At 39.7% G+C, this 21,251-nt stretch overlaps 1 protein-coding gene across 1 annotated transcript in view; it reads left to right on the forward strand.

Moving 5' to 3' along the window:
- The first annotated feature begins 16,669 nt into the window (after nt 1–16,669).
- Nucleotides 16,670–21,251, forward strand: part of srfbp1 (serum response factor binding protein 1) — a 215,260-nt gene continuing 210,678 nt past the window's right edge. Inside the window, exon 1 of the mRNA XM_072584334.1 lies at nt 16,670–16,969. Within this exon, the coding sequence (XP_072440435.1) occupies nt 16,763–16,969 (207 nt within the window). The 5' untranslated portion in view covers nt 16,670–16,762. The remainder of the gene's footprint in view (nt 16,970–21,251) is intronic.

Below are 21,251 nucleotides of genomic sequence, written 5' to 3' on the forward strand. Positions count from 1 at the left end.
AGCAGAGAGTGAATGAAATGTACTGCAAATCAACAAACTGACAACAAAGCTAGGCCCCTTCTTAGCTTTATAACCTCCTCCAGCTTTACAATCCTCTGAAACTCCTACCATTCTGAAATCGCATCTCTTATACGTCATCTACCAATGGCAGACATGCTTTAATCAAATAGCCTTAAAGTTTTGAAAATTTCTTCCCTAAACGTTTCTATTGCTTTATCTTTCTCTCCATGTAATTTTTTTTTGATCAAACCTTTTTGTATTGTCAAATGTATAATTCTTTGACTTGATGTTGCTTTTTATTCGATTACACTTTAATGATGCATTTTGGAAAGTTTTCCTATGTTTAATGAAGGTGGACAGTGGAGGTCAGCTATATCAAAAATCTGGACAGGATAAAAGCATAGATGGTAATTTCAGCAGTACATGGACTGAGGAAAACTGCAAACACAGGTGCAGTTATAGAGATTGGTATGACGCTGAAATTTTAGCTCAAGGTGAAATAGCATGCAGAGTTTGTGAACAATCTGCTGGCTCAATATGGGACAATTTGATTTTATTATTGTCACATGTACCAAGATACAGTGAAAAGTGTTGTTTTGCCTGTTACACAGGCAGATCGTACCATACAAATTGCATCAGGGTAGCAGAACAGAGTGTAGAATACAATATTACAGCCACAGAGAAAGTGCAGAAAGAAGGATCAGAATTAACACTTGAGAGGTCCATTCAAACATTTGGTAACGGTGAGGATGAAGCTGTTCTTGAATCTGTTTGTACATGTATTCAAACCTTTATATCTTCTGCCTGACAGAAGAGGATAGAAGAGAGTATAACTGGGTTTGCAGGTATCTTTGATGATGTTGATTGCTTTCCTGAGGCAGTGGGAAGTATAGATGGAGTCAGTGGATGGAAGGCTGGTTTGCATGATGGACTCGGCCATGTTATGTTAAACCTCTGTAGTTTTGTGTGTTCTTGGGAAGTGCAATTGCCATACCAAGCCTTAATACATCCAGATAGAATGTTTTCTATGGTGCATCTATAAAAATTGGTAAGAGTCTTTGTGGACATGTCAAATTTCTTCAGCCTTCTGAGGAAGGAAAGGTGTTGCTGTGCTTTCTTGACCATTGTGTCGATGTGGGTCTACCAGACATACTGTTGGTGATCATCACTCCCAGAAATTTAATGGTCTCAATCATCTCCACCTCAGCACCATTGATGCAGACAGGAACGTGCCCTCCACTCCGCTTCCTGAACTCCAATGACCAGCTCCTTCGTATAGCTGCCATTGATAGTGAGATTGGTGTCTTTACACCCTGCCACCAAGCAGACAAACTCTTTCCTGTCCTCTGTCTCACTGTTTGAGATCTGATCCAGGATAAAATCCATGGTGAAGGAAAATTATTTTGTATTGGCTTAGGTTTAACATAACAAAGTTGGAGCTCATCCAGGACTAGCAGCTCAGAAGGTGGGGAATGTCTGCCCTGTACCTTTTCCAACCGTTCCTTTTTCCAACCTATTGGATGGAAGTCATGGTCATGAGAAACGGGCTTTCAGGGTTTTAGGTGGCAGAAAGTAGATGATGGTCATTGGACAGACAAAAGTATTCCCACCACTTCCAAAGCCCTTTTTCATCTAAAAAAAATCTTAATGACAGTTAGGTTCGCTTGAATCTTTATGCTAATTTGTGCAAATAGTTTTCTTTCATTATCGAACCAATTAAATTCCTGATGGGAAAGAGATTAATAATGGATATCAGGCAACTCAGTCTACTCAACATTTGCATCATGTTCCCCTGTCAACACCCACACAGGAGAATTTGCAAAAAGAAGTGAGTATTCTTCACTTCAATACTCAGTCACTGCAGATACAGATTCCAATTCCCAAACAAGAAGAGAAATGCTTGTGATAGCAACTTCTGTGCTTCATCAGTTGAAGCAAAAGGTTCCACCAAATAAACAATTAGTATTTATTATCTGACAGGAACTGATAAAGATCAATAATTTCCATTTGCATTGGGATTGGCTTTGAGTCTGCTTGATTGAAGTTTAAAATGCTGTCCCTTGCAGAAACACAAGCGTTCCCTTGTTCGTCATGATAAACAAGAAGAAGAATAGTTGGAAGACAAAAACATGTCTTTTTTTCTCAAAATAAAATCTCAGGTTTCTTAACACTCCACATCCTCTTCATGTCCGTACCTTAACTATGAACACTTGGAATGGGATTCTTCCATAGGCATCCAGACCTGAATGTTTTAGTAAGTAAAGGCCCTAAGCTTGCACTTGGCTTTCGTCTACCCATCAGAACAACTTAATATGAAGCAGCCCTTTAATTAATTAATTAGTGCATTCACTGTCTAGTTAAGGATTCCAGGCAGACCAGAGAGGTTGAAGGTCCCCAAAGTGACTTAACACTTGTGGCTTAGCTGTATTAAAAACTTCTATTCCAAATAAAAGAATAATTGAAATAAAGAGGAAATTGGTGAAGGATTTTTATATGGTGTGTGCAAATTATAATGAGCCAAGTCAATTCGCAAGAAGGATAATTGTGCAAAGCAGCAAGGATATAGGTAATCAAAACTTGTCTCCTGTGCACTGTTATACACATTATAATGATTTTGCTATCTATTACAAATTCAGGTATTCTTTAGATTTCATCTAATATATACTTTTTGCAGCTTTCAATCTCATAAGATGATGGTTTTAGCACTGCCTGATGTCATAGTAGTATCTGTGCAATTTGAGCTAGACATCTTGGTGTTTCATGAATGCATGTTTTCAATTTCATCTGTGGATTGAGTGACTTAATATGAATCATTAACTTCCCATATTTTCTACCATACAGTAAAAGTTTTTGATCAGAATGATGTATTTCCTATGATAAAGATTTATTAAAGTGAAAGTTCCTAAACAAATCCTATTAGAAAATAACTCATAATCTTACAGTCACTCTGGTATTCGTGTTTTGCTTACCGTTGCCAATTTCATCCACAGTCACCAAATGCAGGGTGGTCTGACCAGACTGTTGAACTTTGGAGGTTCAGGGGAAGATGTACATGAGGATGGGCTGAGTAAAAGGCAGTTAAGTGTTCGCTCAGCCGTGATTGTACTGAGTGATGGGACAAACTCGACTGGCTCAATATTCCTAAAGGGGCAGAGTAATCAAGGCTGCTGGGCAGGAGATAATAAGAGGTGTGAGGTGAAAAGGAGTGAAAAGGCCTGCAATAGAAAAGATGTGCAAAAAAAGGGGGAGAGGATGTAAAGTGAGAGAGAAGAGTTGCAAATGGGGGAAAAGAGGTCATAAAGATGGGGCTGTGAAGGGGGAGGGGGAGGTGCTGGATGTACTATGCCACTGAAGTCCTACTTCTGAACCTTTCTAAGCCCTTTGTTGACTCCAAAATTAATCAAGAACAATCAAAATACATCCTGATGCCATTAAAATAGGGCAATTGAATGCTATTGCAAATGATGACTGTCTTTGTAATAAATGCATCCAAAGGATAGCTTTTTAATATATGTTACAGACTCAGTCATACAGCATGGAAACAGACCCTTCAGCCCAACTCTTACATGCTGACCAAGTTTCCCAAATTAAACTAGTCCCACTTGCCTGCATTTGGCCCATATGACTCTAAAACTTTCCCATTCATGTACTTGTCTAAATGTTTTCTAAATGTCATAACCGTAACTGCATTTACCACTTCTTCTGGCAGTCCATTCCATATACCAACCACCCTCTGTGTGAAAACGTTGCCCCTTAAGTCCCTTTTAAATCTTTCTCCTGTCACCATAAAAATATGTCCCTTAGCTTTTGAATTTCTCCTACCCTAGGGGAAAATCTTTTACTATTCACCATTTCTATGCTCCTCATGATTTTATAAATCCCTATAAGGTCTCAACCCCTCAACCTTATACACTCCAGTGAAATGCATCCCAGCCTATTTTTATAATTCAAACCTTCCATTCTTGGCAACATCCTGGTGAATCTTTTCTGAACCCTCTCCAATTTAATAATATCCTTCCTATAACAGGGTGACCAGACTGAACAGAGTACTCCAAAAGTGGCATCACCAACTGAGTATATCTGAATGCAAAATTATAAAAGAAAATTCTACTCAGGTGTAATCTGTGTGGAAAGAATGTTTGATTTGTGTTCACATAAGATCTTAAGAGATAGAAACAGAAGTAGACCATTCAATCTCTCCAGCTTATTCAGGCATTCAATAAGATCATGGCTGATCCAATATTTCTTATGCCCACTTTCTACATTTTCCCCACAACCTTTGATTCTTCTACTCATTCATCCATCTCAGCATTACATTTACACAAGAAATCTGCCCCTGCAACTGTCTGTGGCAATGCTTTCCAAAGACTCACAATCTCCTGAGAGACAAAAATCCTCCTCATCTTATTATTAAATTGGCATTCTTTTATTCTGAGACTATGCCCTCTGGTCCTAGACTTTCCCATGAGAGAACATATCCTTGCAGTTTTTACCCAGTGAAGCCCCTTAAGAATCCAGTATGTTTCAATGAGATCACCTCTCATTCTTCTAAACTCTAGTGAGTAGAGTCCATTTGCTCCCTTTGTTTAACTTTTGCTCATAAGACAATCCTTCCATAAAAGGGATCCTCTTAGTTACATTTCTCTGAACTGCCTCCAATGAAATCTTGTCTTAAATAAGGGGCTGAAAATTGTTCACAGTATTCCAGGATGTGGTCTCACTAGCAGCTTGTACAGTTGCAGTAAGCCTTCAGTACTCTTATACTCATTCTGTGTTTCAAGACCCTTTGGGTTGCAGCTTTCTGCAGTTTTCCTCCATTTAAATTTAGCTGTTTTTTTGTTCTCCCTTTGAAAATGAACGACTCCACATTTTCCCACATTATATTCTATTTGCAACATTTTGCCCACTTACTAAATGTATCAATTTCTCTCTGTAACCTGTTTATATCTCTCTCGCAAACTGTCTTTTGACTTATTTTTGTGTTGTTTACAAATTTGGATACAGTACATTCGGTTCCTTGCTGCAGGTCATTAATAAACTGTATATCGTAAATGGTTACAGTCCCACCACTGATCTCTATGGAACCTACTGGCCATGGGTTCAAACCTGTAAAAGAACTCTCTACTCTCACTTGCTATTTCCCGCATATCAACCATTTCTCTGTCCATGCCAATATATTACCTCCAACACTGCGAACACCTGTCTTAGGACTTAACCTTTTGTAAGGTATCATCTGTCGAAAGCCTTCTGGATGTCCAAATACAACACATCTACTGGTTCCCCTCTATCCATTCTGGTTGAGACTTCCTCAAAAACTCTGTTAGTCAAACATGATTTCCCTGTCATGAAGCCACCTAGATGCTATGCAAGAGTTTATGATTCAGGTACCCACCATGCAGGTTCACTGGTGATTGGGCACTTATTTATATGTAGCACGGTTTTGCAGGCTTGCTATGTGGAGGATAGGGGTTGGCTACAGCAATGACAAAGATTCTTGCAGTGAAGTCTTCTCTCTCCAGTTAGCCACAGAAACATATCAGCTGCAGGGCTTAGCATTTTTACATTCTTTTTCAACCAAAAAGCAGGTAAATTATCCAGGACATTCCTGTTGATCTTACAGCTGCAAAATAACACATTGGTATATCTCTTTAAGCAAACTAAATTCCTGGTCTTGATTTATTTATAAATAAAGTAGTATACAGAAGGAAAGTGTTAAGTAACATGACAGTTCTTTGAGGCAAAAGCAAAGAAACTAGAAATCTGAATTAAAAAAGGAAAATTGTGAAAATACTCCATAGATTCACCAGACTTTTGTTAGAGTTGGGAAAAGTTAGATTCTGCAGATGCTCTGGATGTAGGTTTGCTTGCTGAGCTGGAAGGTTCATTTTCAGATATGTCATCACCATGCTAGGTAACATGTTCAGTGGGAGTCCAGACAAAGCATTGGTGGTGTAGCCTGCTTTCTATTTATATGTTCGGGTTTCCTTCAGTCATTTCCTATAGTGATGTCATTTCTTTTTCTCAGTGGGTGGTAAATGGGAAAAAAAAGTGAGAAAGTTTCTGATAGCAAGGAAGGAAGGAAACACCTCATACGACATTGAATGGCTAAGGTTTCACTTGGCAATGTCAGAGCGAGTCAGGTCTAAGTATTTGTCACCTTGGAAAATGAAGAAGGTAAAAAGACGGCTGTTACATTTCTTCTACTTACTTAATAATTCCTTCCACATTGTATCAATGCCATGCATGTAATAAATTCCATCTTCTTCACACAGAGTTTACACCCCCAGGGAGCTTGTACAGGAAATTAGGGCATACTCACACCACACTCTTTCATCCATAAACATAAATGATTAGAAAGTCACATAGCTGCTGGGCCATATGCACAGATGTGTGCCAGTATGATAAGCTCTGTCAACATCAGTAAAGACAAAAAAACAACTCAATGAACTAGATTTCACATCATTAAGCTTTTATCCAGTAATTTTATATATTTGTTTGTTGCATCTGTTTATTTCTTAGCTCACATTTATTGTAGCATTCCATCTCACTAGCCACTTTGCAAAGTATATACTCAGTACCGGCTTTATTTGTGAGATTATTCATCAGTTATGTTCTGCAATGGCACTGTTTAAATGTCAATATTTTTATCTCATCGGTTTTATTATTTGTAGCTCATTAGTTTGCCTCTTGCTAAGCATGCAACATAATGTTTATTATTCAACTTAATGTATAGCAATTAATCAGGTCCATTTAATTTACAATAGTATAATTTTGTGTTGTGTCTCAATTATTGTCATTTATTCTATGTTATTTGCCATTCTAAATGAGAGAGTCAGAGGCCTGACAATTCCTAAAGGCCTGCTCAACCAGCACAAGTATTTGGCTGTGGAATTCCAGATTGTGCTAAATCTAATCCAAGAGCTCCTACTCTCAGTTTTGTGGCCGATGATGACGCGTGGGCTTGAAAACGGGAGTTGATTTCTCAAATGGGGGCAGGACCCAGAATGGCATATTAATCACCATCTGATTAAGGCCCTCAAGAGCTGGCAGATGGCTCAGAGTTTTAGCAGTGACACCATAACACCACTAGTGGTGGCTATTGCTGTGGCTGTAACTCCTAATTGCTCCTAATTCAATATCAACTCACCTTCGAAGGGCAGATAAGTGTGATTGGGGGATGCTGAAGCCAGACAGGCATGCCCTTGTGATTATGGGAGAGGGGTTGTTAACTTCTGGCAGCAGATGATGAAGCCAGCAATGGAAGCCAAGAAGCATCACCGTAACCCTCTGGAAACACCCTGGAACACACCAGAAGGCCAGCAACTTCCATTCAGTGTCACACTCTCCCAACACAAGCAAAATACCTGAAGAGGTGAAAATGTATCTTAATTGGCCACTTAAGTTCTCAGTGGACAGCCAAGCTGGAAATACAGCATGGCATTGGGAACAGCTCTCCTCCCAATAGTTCCCCAGCTATTCTGCCAACCTTCCCCACTCCCAGTTCATCACCAGCAGGCCAGAAAATTTCATTTCCTTGTGTCAAATATGAGCAGGAACTTTGAATTAATCAGAACATTACTAGCAATTGGTTTTAGGAGATTATTAACTCCTATCTCTTTGTCAATATTTCAAAATCTTTGTCAAGTCAGGCATTATATTTTCAGTTAGTTATGAGGCGGAGTCTGTTAAAAGATGGAAGGCAGGAGAAATTAGGTGGCAAAAGGCATAAATACTTCAAAGCAAAAAAGATAAGGTATGTAACTAATAAAGAAATAGAAGATGTCTAGAAGAGATATTAATGGGAATAGCAGAATCATCAGAAAAACAGGCAAACATTGAGTCCAGAAGGCCCAAGTTGAAGGAGGATATGCCATTCCTTGAGCTGACAGTAAATTCAGTGTCATAGTGTGGAATGGCAATAGAAGTGTTGGAATGGCTGTGGGTGTGGATTGAAGTTCAGGTAATGCTTATACAATGAATGTAGATGTTCTACACATTAATTACTCAGTCTGCATTTGGCCTGTCCAGTACAGAGAAACCTGTGATATGAACAGCAAATATAGTATATTAAATTGGAAACGGCACAGTGTAAATTGCAGTCTGGGAAAAGTCTCTGGAACCTTGGCAATGAGATGGATGAAAGTAAAAGGGCAACTGTGACATTTTCTGCATTTACATAAGAGAGTGATCATGTGACTTCTTATTTATTATTCATTCAAGGGCTTTATTTGTTGAGTCAGCACTTATTGATTATCCCTAATTGCCCTTGAGAAGCTTGTAATGAACTGTTTTCTTGAACTGCTGGAGTCTATTTGGTGTAGGTAGACACCAAATGCCAACAGGGAGGGAGTTTCAAGATTTGTGATATATATCCACGTCAGGATGGTGAATGTCTTGGAGAGGAACTTACAAGTGTTCCCTTGAATCTGATGCTTTTGTCCTTCAGATCATCAAACTGTCTTTGACTACCCTAGGACTTACCTGGCACCTTAACCTTACATTTATTTTACTTACTGTTTGACAGAGCACAAATAAAGTTATTGTTTCTAGAAGATATGAGAAGTTGGCAGATAGGAGAGATGAAGATAAAAGGGTCCTTCTCAGGATGGCAGCCAATGACAGGTGGTGTCCTGCAAAGCTCAGTGTTGGGACCACAACTTTTCACTTCATATATTAACGAACTAGGTGAAGGAACTGGGCATTCTGGCTAAGTTTACAGACAATACAAAGATAAGTAGAGGGACAGGTAGCATGGTGGAGGTGGGGAGGTTGCAGAAGGATTTGGACAGGTTAGGAGAGTGGGCAAGAAATGGCAGATGGAGTACAATGTGGGAAAGTGAGGTCATGCGCTTTAGTAGGAAGAATAGAGGTATGAACTACTTTCTAAGCAAGGAGAAAATTCAGAAGCTTGAAGTACAAAGAGACTTGGGAATTCTAGTCCAGGATTCTCTCCAAGTAAACTTGCAGGTTGAGTCAGTAAGGCAAATGCAATTATGTCATTTAATTTGAGAGGACTTGAATACAAAAGCAGAGATGTACTTCTGAGGTTCTATAAGGCGCTGGTCAGACCTTTGGAGTGTTGTGAGCAGTCTTGGGCCCCATTTCTCAGGAAGGATATACTGCCTCTGGAGCGTGTTCAGAGGAGGTTCACGAGAATGGTCCTAGGAATGAAAAGTTTAATGTTTGAGGAACGTTTGAGGACTCTGAGTCCATACTCACTGGAGTTTAGAAGGATGGTGGGGGGTGTGGAAACTTAATTGAAACTTACAGAATATTGAATAACCTGGACAGAGTGGATGTTGGGAAGATGTTTCCATTGGTAGGATAGACTAGAACCCATGGGCACAGCCTTAGAGTAAAGGGAAGACCTTTTAGAACGGAGATAAGGAGAAACTTCTTCAGCCAAACAGTGGTGAATGTATAGAATTCACTGCCACAGAAGACTGTGGAGGCCAGGTCATTGAGTGTACTTAAGACTGAGATAGACAGGTTCTTGAGCATGAAGAGGATCAAGGATTATGGAGAGAAATTGGCAAAATGGCATTGAGAAACTCATCAGCCTTGATGATTGGCAGAGTAGACTCAAGGGGCTGAATGACCGAATTCCTGCTTCTACGTCCACACTATGGACATTCTATAAATTTTAGCCAAAATTTGCACACCTTGGTGTTTATTTACAAGAATTACATAATATCATGTACATCTTCCAAAAGTCTGAGTCCTCAAGTGAACTCCCAATTAATTGTCAACACTACGATAACAGCAATCATGTCTCTTCCACTTCTTTAGCACTCCTCTGCCCCAGGAAGATGGAAAGTGCTAATTTGTTGCAACACAGCAGCAATATTTCAGTAGGTCCCTTCATGATCATTCATATCTGCAGACACATTAAATCCTGAAATAATAAACCTTGTGAATTTCATTCCATAGCAAAGTTTATCAAATGAGTAAATGCCTGCACATGATACCCCTTTCATTCCTCATATTCATAATCAAATTGCACTAGAAAAGGTTACATAACTCCTGAGAGAGTCATTGAATCAGGGGAAGAAAACAGATAGATATGAATTGAATGCAAAGATGAGTAATTAACTCAGTGTATTTAAAGTATAAAAGAGGATGCTTTAAATAAACTAATCATACTTAAAGAGAATAAAGTTTGTAAGTATAACCTTCCACCCTGACAGGTTTCTCGCTTGTTTGGATATGATAATTGTAAGAAAAAAAGACAGTGTTCAAAGCACTAAAAGAAAACTAATGTCTTTACCATGTTGTTAGGAATACTAACAATGCAATATTCAAGGCTTGTCCAACATTGTTCTCCTGGTTTCTGGAAGGATTCTTATCCAAGTCACTGGAGTAATAACATGGGGAGAAAGAGAGAGAGAAAGAGAGAGAGAGAGACAGAAAGAGTTTGAGGGAAGGCAAGAGAGAATGTATGTGTGGCAGTAAAAGAGAGAGAGTGTGTGTGTACACGTGAGAGGGTTAGGCCATAGAAGACAGCGAGGCAGAGACAGCATGTGTCAGAAGCAGTGGAAGACAGAGTGGGAGAAATTGAAGGAGAGTAAGAATGTATAGAACACAGTGAGAGAGCAGAGTCGTAGAGTCATAGAGATGGACAGCATGGAACCTGACCCTTCGGTCCAACCCGTCCATGCCGACCAGATATACCAACCCAATCTAGTCCCACCTGCTAGCACCTGGCCCATATCCCTCCAAACCCTTCCTATTCATATACCCATCCAAATGCCTCCACCACTTCCTCTGGCTGCTCATTCCACACACATATCACACTCTGTGTGAAAAAGTTGCCCTCTAGGTCTCTTTTATATCTTTCCCATCTCACCCTAAACCTATGCCCCCTAGTTCTGGACTCCCCCACCCCAAGGAAAAGACTTTGTCTATTTACCCTATCCATGCCCCTCATAATTTTGAAAGGTCACTCCTCAGCCTCTGACGCTCCAGGAAAAACAGCCCCAGCCTGTTCAGCCTCTCCCTATAGCTCAAATACTCCAATCCTGGCAACAACCTTGTAAATCTTTTCTGAACCCTTTCAAGTTTCACAACATCTTTCCAATAGGAAGGAGACCAGAATTGCACGCAATATTCCAACAGTGGCCTAACCAATGTCCTGTACAGCCGCAACATGACCTCCCAACTCCTGTACTCAATACTCTGACCAATAAAAGAAAGCATACCAAACACCGTCTTCACTATCCTATCTACCTGCAACTCCACTTTCAAGGAACTATGAACCTGCACTCCAAGGTCTCTTTGTTCAGCAACACTCCCTAGGACCTTACCATTAAGTGTATAAGTCCTGCTAAGATTTGCTTTCCCAAAATGTAGCACCTCGCATTTATCTGAATTAAACTCCATCTGCCACTTCTCAGCCCATTGGCCCATCTGTTCAAGATCCTGTTGTAATCTGAGGTATCCCTCTTTGCTGTCCACTACACCTCCAATTTGGGTGTCATCTGCAAAGATACTAACTGTACCTCTTATGCTCGCATCCAAATCATTTATATAAATGACAAAAAGTAGAGGACCCAGCACTGATCGTTGAGGCACTCCACTGGTCACACGCCTCCAGTCTGAAAAGCAACCCTCTATCACCACCCTCTGTCGTCTACCTTTGGGCCAGTTCTGTATCCAAATGGCTAGTTCTCCCTGTATTCCATGAGATCTAACCTTGCTAATCAGTCTCCCATGGAGAACCTTGTCAAACGCCTTACTGGAGTCCATATACATCACACCTACAGCTCTGCCCTCATTAATCCTCTTTGTTACTTCTTCAAAAAACTCAATCAAGTTTGTGAGACATGATTTCCCCTGCACAAAGCCATGTTGACTATCCCTAATTAGTCCTTGCCTTTCCAAATACATGTACATCCCAATCCTCAGGATTTCCTCCAACAACTTGCCCACCACTGACTTCAGGTTCACTGGTCTGTAGTTCCCTGGTTTGTCCTTATCACTCTTCTTAAACAGTGGCACCACGTTAGCCAACCTCCAGTCTTCCGCCACCTCACCTGTTATAATCAATGATACAAATATCTCAGCAAGAGGCCCAGTATTTATTCATGAATACTCAAACTTAATATATTGTATTTGATGCTCACAATGCAATCTGCTCTACAATCTGGAGAACAATTGAAGATGTGCAGAAGGCCTTCATTCAGTCTGTAAATGTGAATCTGAGCTTCTGCTTACCTGTCATCTTAATTCTCCACCGTGCTTTTACACTAATCTCTGTCCTTGGCCTAATCAGTCTCCTGCCTCTGGCCTTTCCCCATAGCACAACAATTTTCTTCCTCGTCAACTTCTTTTTGAAAGTTATTACTGAATCGACTTCCACCACCGTTCAAACAGGGCACTCCAGATCATATCTACTGAACGCTTAAAATAATCTCATCTCACCACTAGTTCTTTTGGCAACTTCCTTAAATTTGTATCCTGTGGTTTCTGACCCTCCTGCCACTATAAACAAATTCTCCTTATTTATTCTTATCAGAACTCGGTGATTTTGAACACCTCTATTAACCAGAACAAAATCGAACCACGGAAAAGTTACAGTGTAGAAAGAAACCATTCAGCATATCGTGTCTACACAGGCCAGAAAACAAAACTCTCCATTCTTATCCTACTTGTTAGAACCAGACCCATAGCCCTGCAGGTTACAGAAGGTGCCGATCCTCGTGCCTTTTAAACTAGATGAGGGCTTCTGCCTCCACCACCAAGTGAATTGCAAACACCCTCTGGGTGACAATGCTTTTCCTCATGTCCTCTCTAATCTTTCTATCAATCACCTTAAATCCATGTCCCCTGCTCATTGACCTCACTGTTAGGGGAAACAGGTCTTTCCTGTCTTCCCCACCTAGACAACTCATAATATAGCACACTTTAACTAAGTCAAAGCCTCTTTTGTTCTAAGGAAAACAACCCAAGCCTCTTTCCTCATTGCCTCAATTTTAAACATCTGAGAGCATTCTTATAAATATCCATCCTGTAATGTGGCAACCAGAACTGTGCACAAAGAATCAGCTGTGGCCTAACTAGTGTTTTATACAATTCCAGCAGTTGCATCCCTGTTTGTGTATTCCCTTGCTTTGTTTCTCCTCCCCAAATGCACTATCTCACACGTCTCTTGTTTTAATTACATTTGGCACTATTCCATCCACTCAACCAAATCGCTGAGCCTTGTGGAATGGCACAGAAACCATTTTCCATTTACAAATACATCCATTGATCATTACCTTATGTTTCCTATCACTGAGCCAGTTTTATATCCAAACCACTGCACTCCCGTGAATCCTATGGGATTTTACATTTCCAACAGATTGCCAAGTACAAATCTACCAATAACCTTGTTAAAATCTATGTAGACAACATGTTCTGCACAACCCTCAACAGTCCTCCTTGTTACACCCTCACAAAATTTACTTAAGTTAATTAAATTTCAAACATTTCTTAACAAAACCATGTTGACTGCACCTGATTAAACCATTCCCACCGAAGTGACACTTGATCTTGTCTTCAGAACTGGTTCTATTAATTGGCAGACATCAAGTGCAATAACTCCACACAGGCCGATATCCAGTCACCATTTAGTTACACATAGTACTTGACAATGATCCAGCTTATTCATGGTTCTCCTCTGCTCCTCCTGTTTGTTTTTTTTCTTTTTTTCTTTTATTTTTCTTTTAGCACCCATGTCGTGTGTACAGTGAAAAACAACAAGTGTGTAAATCTTTATTTATATTCAACCACCAGGAAAAGAGGAAACACCTGAGTGGCCAGTGGCAAGCAGCAGATCAAACAGTGAAGGGAGAGGACAGGGATTAAATCGAAATAGAGTTGGACTGGGAAACAATACACTCCACTCCCTGCAGTGCCCACCTTTCCCTGAAAATCTCAAGGGTGTTGGTGGACACCGTATGCCCCTTCTCCAAGGACACCCAGGCTCTAACGTAACCGCAGAAGAGGGGCAAGCAATCGGCCCTAATGACCCCCTCCACGGCCCGCTGCCTGGACGTGTTTATGGCCAGTTTGGCCAGGCCCAGGCTTCACCTGTCCTTTTTTCCCCCACAAATCAGTTTATTTTATAGCAAATCTCAAGACATTAAAGTTCCCTTTTTATTAATAAATACAAAAAGGTGAGTAAAAACCAATGGAACTGTACAATAATGAAGTGGAGGCAGGGCATCCTAGGACTTCATTAGTGTTCGTTCCCACCTGTTTATATTTGTCAGCCAGGATACCCTGTTTGGACCAGATTAACAGCCTCAATCAGGGAAGTGACATTCTATGAGGTCCACCTGGCTGATCTCATTACAATCACTGCATTAGATGCAAATGGATTTTTATTCAGGTTGGGAATGATGTAACGAATGGTTTGCTATTGGATCTGTGTTGGGAACAACACGGTTTACAATTCATATGAATTACTTGGATGAAGAGATGGAAAGTATAGTTGCAGAACCTGTTGACAACACAAAAAGGAGGAAAATAAATTGTGCAAAGGAATCGAAGCGGGTTACAAAAAGATAGTGACAGATTAAGTGAATGATAAAGAGGTGATGGAGTAAAATGTGGGAAAATGTGAAATTATGCATTTTGTCACGAAAAATATAAATGAAACATTTTACCTAAATGGTGAGAGATTGCAGAACTTCTGAGATAAGTAGATCTCTGGGTAATTATGCTGGAGGCAGCTCACAGCAATTTTACTGGATTAATACCTGGAACGCACAGATTGTCATTTTTGGAAAGTTTGGATGGGCTAGGTCTGTACCCATTATGGTTTAGAAGAATACGATGCAACTTGATTGAAACATATAAAAATCCTGTGGGGCCCTGACAGGTGGCTGTGGAGAGCTCCCTTATGGGGGATTCTAGACACTGTTTAAAAATTAGGGGTCACCCATTTACAACAGAGATTAGGTCATTCTTCTTCTTTCAGAGGGTCTTATTTCTTTGAACCACTTTTTCCTGAAGCAATCCTTGAATATTTTATGTATTAAAGGGTCCAGTGTTGAGATCTTTGTTTTTCCTAATCTAGATTAATGTTCTGGATCTTGGTGTGCAGGGGACAATATCAAAATTTGCATATGACAGTAATCTTACAAAATGAAACTCTAAAAAGATATTGACAAGTTGCTGGAGTGGGTAGATAGGTGGCAGGTGAGAGTCAAAGTGGAACAGTGTAATATGGTCAGAAGAACATTGAAAGGCAATACAAAATAGGGAGTATAATTCTAAAGGGGTGCAGGACCAGAGGGACTGAGGTGCATCTGTGCACTGATCACTGAAGGTGGCAGGACTGCTGGAGACAGCAGTTAATAAAGCATAAAGTGACCTCACCTTTATTAATAGGATCTTAGAACACAAGAGTAGAGAGCTGATGTTGAACTTGTACAAGACACTTGTTAGATCTCAACTGGAGTATTGTATACAGTTGCGAGTGCCACATCACAGGAAAGATGTAAATCCATTGAAAGTAGCATAGAATTGATTTAGAAGAATGGTCCTGGGGATGAAAACTTCTGTTATGAAGATAGATTAAAGAAGTTGTGAACATTCTTCTTTGAGTTTTCAAAATCATTTCTAAGCTGACAGAGTAGCTAGGGAGAAGCTGTTCCTGCTCATAAAGGGAAAAAAAATGGCATAGATTTAAAGTGATGTGCAAATGATGCAAGGGCGATGTGAAAAACATCTTTTTCACTCAGTAAGTAGTTAGGATACCGAATGCAGTTTTTGGAAATGCAGTGGAGGCAGGTTCAATCAAGGCATTCAAGAGAGTATTGCATGATTATTTAGATAGTAACGGTGTGCAAGCGTATGGGGAAAGGGCAGGAGAGTGGCTTGAATCAGAATTGGTGCAGACACAATGGGCAAAATGGCCTTCAATGCCAGAACAATTCGGTGATTTTCGGTGGTAGATAGATTCTTGTTAAGAGGTGAAAGGTCATCAGGAGTTAGTCAGAGAGCGTATGTGAGGTTACAATCAGTTCAACCATGATCTTAACTTGACAGGCTGAATGCTCTACTCTTGCTCTTTACGTGTGTTTGCAAGTATGCGTGCATGTTTCACGCATGCTGTCCAATTGAAACATGTATAAAACTAGAACATCTTTTGAAATGTAATGGTCGGGCACTGAATTACAACTGCAGTTAATAATTTTAAATTTCATCCTTATAGTCAAATGGCTAGATGGATTTCTTTCTAATTCACTCTATATCGTGGAATTGAACATGGTAATTCCGAGGAGTGCTATCTGCAAACTTAGCATCGGTGTTGCAACTTTGCTGTAAAAGTTGAAGTACCTCACTTTGAGTTCTTCAAGGGTGTCTTCCAGCTACATTTGGTGCACTGCACGACTCCCCGAATAACTTAAATGATTTGTTTTTCTCCAAGCAGGCTAGAGAAATCGTGAAGACGTGTAACAAAATAAAGTAACAACATTTGTATTTTCCCGTTCCGATGCAGGGTCACTCGACCTAAAATGTTAACTCTGACTTCTCTGCACAGATGCTGCCAGACCTGCTGAGCTTTTCCACCAATTTCTGTTTTTGTTTCTGATTTCGGGTTTTGTTTCTGTTACCCATTAGTTATGTGATTAAAAATTAAAATATTTTAAAAATCTGTCATCTTTTGTTCTTGTTAAAGGCTTCATCTCGCACGATAAAGTTGATTATTTTGACAGTACTGGATTCATACGAAATGCAATACATGTATTGAACCTGGTGGATTGCCGTCCGCATGCGTATTGGGACCGGAACGCAAATGATTTGCAGAGTAGCTCCGGGCTGCGTTCCATTTCCTTTCACGAGTTCCGGGCCGCGTTCCATTTCCTTTCACGAGCTCCGGGCCGCGTTCTATTTCACGTCGTCGTGCAACATGGCATCGGTGGCAGTAGCAGCAGCAGAAGTAGAAGTAGAAGTAGCGCCGGTGAATGTCAACAATGAGGTGGGTGAACACGCCTCGATGCTGTATAATTAGCGCTAAACTCTTGACTGTCTATGGATATTTTCTGTCCACTCCCCTGTTGGCTGGGGTGGGAGGTTTGACTATTTTACAGACCTATCTTTTGCAGTTTGAAAATAAGAGTCGTCTTGGGACGTCCCACAAACCCGGATTGTCGTTGGCGGCGCTTCTGGATCTGTTTGCATTATCACTTTGCATCGGAAACGCAGGGGCCAGCGGTTCCTCAGGCCCACATGAAAACGTGCTTCGCTGTAGATTCAGTGGGTTGGCATTTTATATTGCCAATGCAAATAGAAAGTACGGAAAATACTTTGCCCCTGCAGCAGATATGGAGGAGAATCCGCCTTAGTACTTCACTCTGACCGAAGTTTTTAAAAAATGTGTTAATTTCTAAATTTTACTTTTAGTTCACACAAAAGATCACTGAAATGGATCAGTAATTGCTTTTCTCTTCCTCATCTATCACCAGATCTGCTTACTGTTTCCATTTTCTGATTTTATTTAAAATTCTTATTTTGGACTGTTACCCCCAGATTCCATGAACTACATGTTTACTTTGGTCTCTTTTTGTGTTGAACAAATACCGACAAATCTGGAAATTGAAAACCACCTGACTTCCTTTGGTTAAATAAAATATTTTCACTTTCCTTCCATTTTGTGTACTTAAGAATATAAATAGGTGTAGTTTTAGGTCAGTTGGCTTGGACATCGAATATAACCATAACCAAACTACATCAACTCCACTTTCCCACCCTATCCCTATACCTCTTTATTCCTTTCGTGACTGGTGATCTCGGTCTTATGGGTCAGAATTTGTGAGCCTTTGGGGCAAGAGAATTTCAAAAATGTTCAACTCTGAGTACAATGAGGGAAAGATAGGCATTTAAGAGCATCCTTTGGAACCTCAGAACATCCGGTGGCTTTTACAGCCACTGAAGTATTTCTGAAGTTTAGTAATTACTGTGCTGTAGCAGCTAGTTCCCACACATCAAAGATGCTCAAACAACAATGTGAACATAGTCAGATAAGTTGTTTCACTGAAGTTAATTGAACACTCAATATTGACCAAGGTATCAGATAAACTTCTTTGCTGTTCTTCAAAGTAATGCTTTGGCATCTTTGTGTACACCTATGTGGGAAGATGGCTCCTGGGTTTAATGTCTCATCTGAAAGATGACACCTCTGACAGAGCAGTGCTACCTTGACCATTTTTTTGTGCTCCAAGCCCTGGATCACAATTTGATTCTGTCTCGTTCTGACTATGGGAGAAGAGTGGTACCATCTCACCACGCAGATGCTAAGCCATTTAAACTTGCAGAAAAGATTTTCCAAACTACTCAGACTGAGCCCTGTACTTTCAATTCCCCACATATGTGAGAAAAAGAGAAAGAATGCTTTCATCTCTTCTACTTCTACAAAATTGAAATTTATTTTTCTAAGGATGAGCTGAATTGAACTCCATTCAAATGCACACTTTGTTTTGGACGTTTTAGTTTAGTTTGGAGTAGAAAGTTGTATTAAGAAGCCTCATGACAGTCTTTCTTATATTCCACCCAATTTAAACATTGTGTGAATGTCATTCATCTGATAAAATCTTGCATTTTTGATCCAGCTGTTATTAAATGTCAGTTGACATATCTCTATTAAGATAAATAACTGAGTGGAAAAATGATTTTTTTTATTTTGTGGGTGTGAGCATTACTCATCCCTAACTACTGTGAATATGGTGGCGAGTCTCCATGCTGAACTGGTCTACGTACACATAAAGTGCTGTTAAGGCATTCTGGGATTTTTAATGCTGTGACCATGATGCAGTGGCAATATATTACTCTGATAAAATGGTATGTGGGTTGGAGATGAACTTGCAGGTGGTGATCCCATGTGTTTGTAGCTCACTAGCTGGTAGAAGTCATGGGTTTGAACTGTGCTCTGAAGGAGGCATTGGTGAATTGCTGCAGTCATTAAGTTGACGATACCCACTGCTGCCACTTTGCACTAGATTTGATGATAGTAAATATTTGAGGGTGATTGGATCGCTGATCGAGCCCTCTACTGGATCTACTCCATCGTCACCAAAACCTGAACCTCTCTAACATTGCTCAAATCTGCTAAAGCTCTTACCTTTGCCTTTGTTGCTTTCATTCTGGCCTTCCATCTATGCAAACATGAGAATATCCAAAACTTTACTGTCCGCATATCGCGTCACACTGAGACCTATTCATTCACTACCCCTATACACACTTATATTGGCTTTGACCCAGCAGTTCGTTTTAACAGTTTTCATCCCCACTTTCACCTCTCCCAGTTACCTCCTTCAGCCCAACAAATATCTGAAATCTGTGTGTCTCCAATTCTGGCCTCTTGAGAATCTATGATTTTACTCATTATACGTGTGTGTTCAGATACTTAGCTCTAGAATTACCTGCTGCTGCTCAAATCTCTGAACTTCTCCACCCATCTCTGCTGATTTTTTTTTTAGGGGACTCCCAAATCTCATCTTGACCAAGCTTTTAGTCATCTGATCTAGCACATGGAGATAATGTGCTGAACTTGTTCATCTCAACTAAACACTTATAAATTGAACCTGCAAAGGTCCCTTAATCTTGAGACTTCCTATACTTTCATGTAGCTGAAGCTTTATTTCTTGGCAGAGTTTTTCAGGCTTGCAACATTTCTTTAGTATTTTTACCAATTATATAACAGTTAAAATAACAATAGACTAAGTACTGAAAATCAGAAATAAAAGTACATTCAGTGCAATGAACAGATTTGTCAACATCTGTAAGGAGAAAGAACACAATATTTTAAAACATTTATTCTGTTTCTTCTCTTTGCAGATGCTGAGAGTCCTGTTATGTATTTCAAGGAATTTTCTACGAGTCGCCCCATTGCAAAGGAATTTACATTCTCGATAGGAAACAAATGGAAGATTTTAACACATGACTATTAGTCAGATATCTCCTTCAAATATTTTTGTTTATGATTTGTCTGTCCCACCAAGTTTCTGATCTCTTACCTTTTCTTCTTTGCCTAATTTTTCAGCATACCAACTTACTTATACCATTAGTAGGTTGCTACAGAACCTTATTTGCTGGTAACATCAGAATTGCTTCCCAATATTTGTTTAATCAGTTAACCAGTCTTCTTTCATTTTTTTTATTATGATGGTTGCAAAGTTTGTTGACTCCATTCAAAACATGCAATTTAGGTGGATACAAGTGAATTAATGACTGGGTGCTGCAGTACTGGGTATAGTTGGTATTAACCTAATTCTGTGTCACCTTTGCTGAATTATGTTTTGGTAAAGGTTCTTCAATTACTTTATTATCTTCGCACTTTTACTTCTGAGCAAAGCTTATAGCCCAAGGAAGAATTTCCTGTGTACAATTCAGGGTCATGTTTTAGGTATATTCAGGATGCAGTCAGTTCTACTATAACGTGTGGTATAAGAAAATCATGTAATAGCACCATTTAGAGTAATGAAGACAAATCGCATTATAACCAATACACGCTTTAAAACTTTGTGTTTTAGAAGCAGTGTCCTCAATTCATCAATCGTGTTTTTGCAAATTAGTGGAAATGAAACGTATGTTATAACTGAAGGACTTAGACTAAAAGTATCAATAAACCTATAGAGGGAGAAAGTTCTGAGAATCACTTCTTGGGTTACTTCAGAATATGGACATTTTACAGTGATGATAAATTAGCCAAATACTGATACAATCTAACATAATTATCTTCTTGGTCAAAGTTGTCTTTGCATTCTGTACTACACTTTTAAACTCACCAACAGCTTGAATTTATATAACACCTATGTATTCTGATATCTTACTTGGTGAAGTACCTCACAGGGAAAAGTGAGAGATAGGACAATCATAAATTTCAGGTGTGGGTTTGAAGGATGACTTTGAAGAGAGTAGGTTTATCAAGCCTACCTGGAAGCCACTGGAGTAGTTAAATTTTTATTAACAAAGGAATGACTTGAATTTTATTTTATCAGGAGATTGGTCAAGTTGTGAAGGCACATGACGCTGTGGAAGTAGCTTATCTATGCATTGTGGAGAATGTGGGATCAAATTATGAATTGGGATTTCAATAGGATGTCAAAATTATGGAGTTGCCTGGTTCAACTTGAATTTGAATCAGGTTGCTAAGGAAAGGAATGGAATTAATGGACAAATCTCTCTCTGTGATTATGGCTGATAATTTGATAACATTTATCCTGAGGAAAATATTTGGTTCATCCAAGACTGGTATCAGATAA

Source organism: Chiloscyllium punctatum, chromosome 2 (assembly GCF_047496795.1).
Source record: "Chiloscyllium punctatum isolate Juve2018m chromosome 2, sChiPun1.3, whole genome shotgun sequence".
Classification (NCBI taxonomy): Eukaryota; Metazoa; Chordata; class Chondrichthyes; order Orectolobiformes; family Hemiscylliidae; genus Chiloscyllium; species Chiloscyllium punctatum.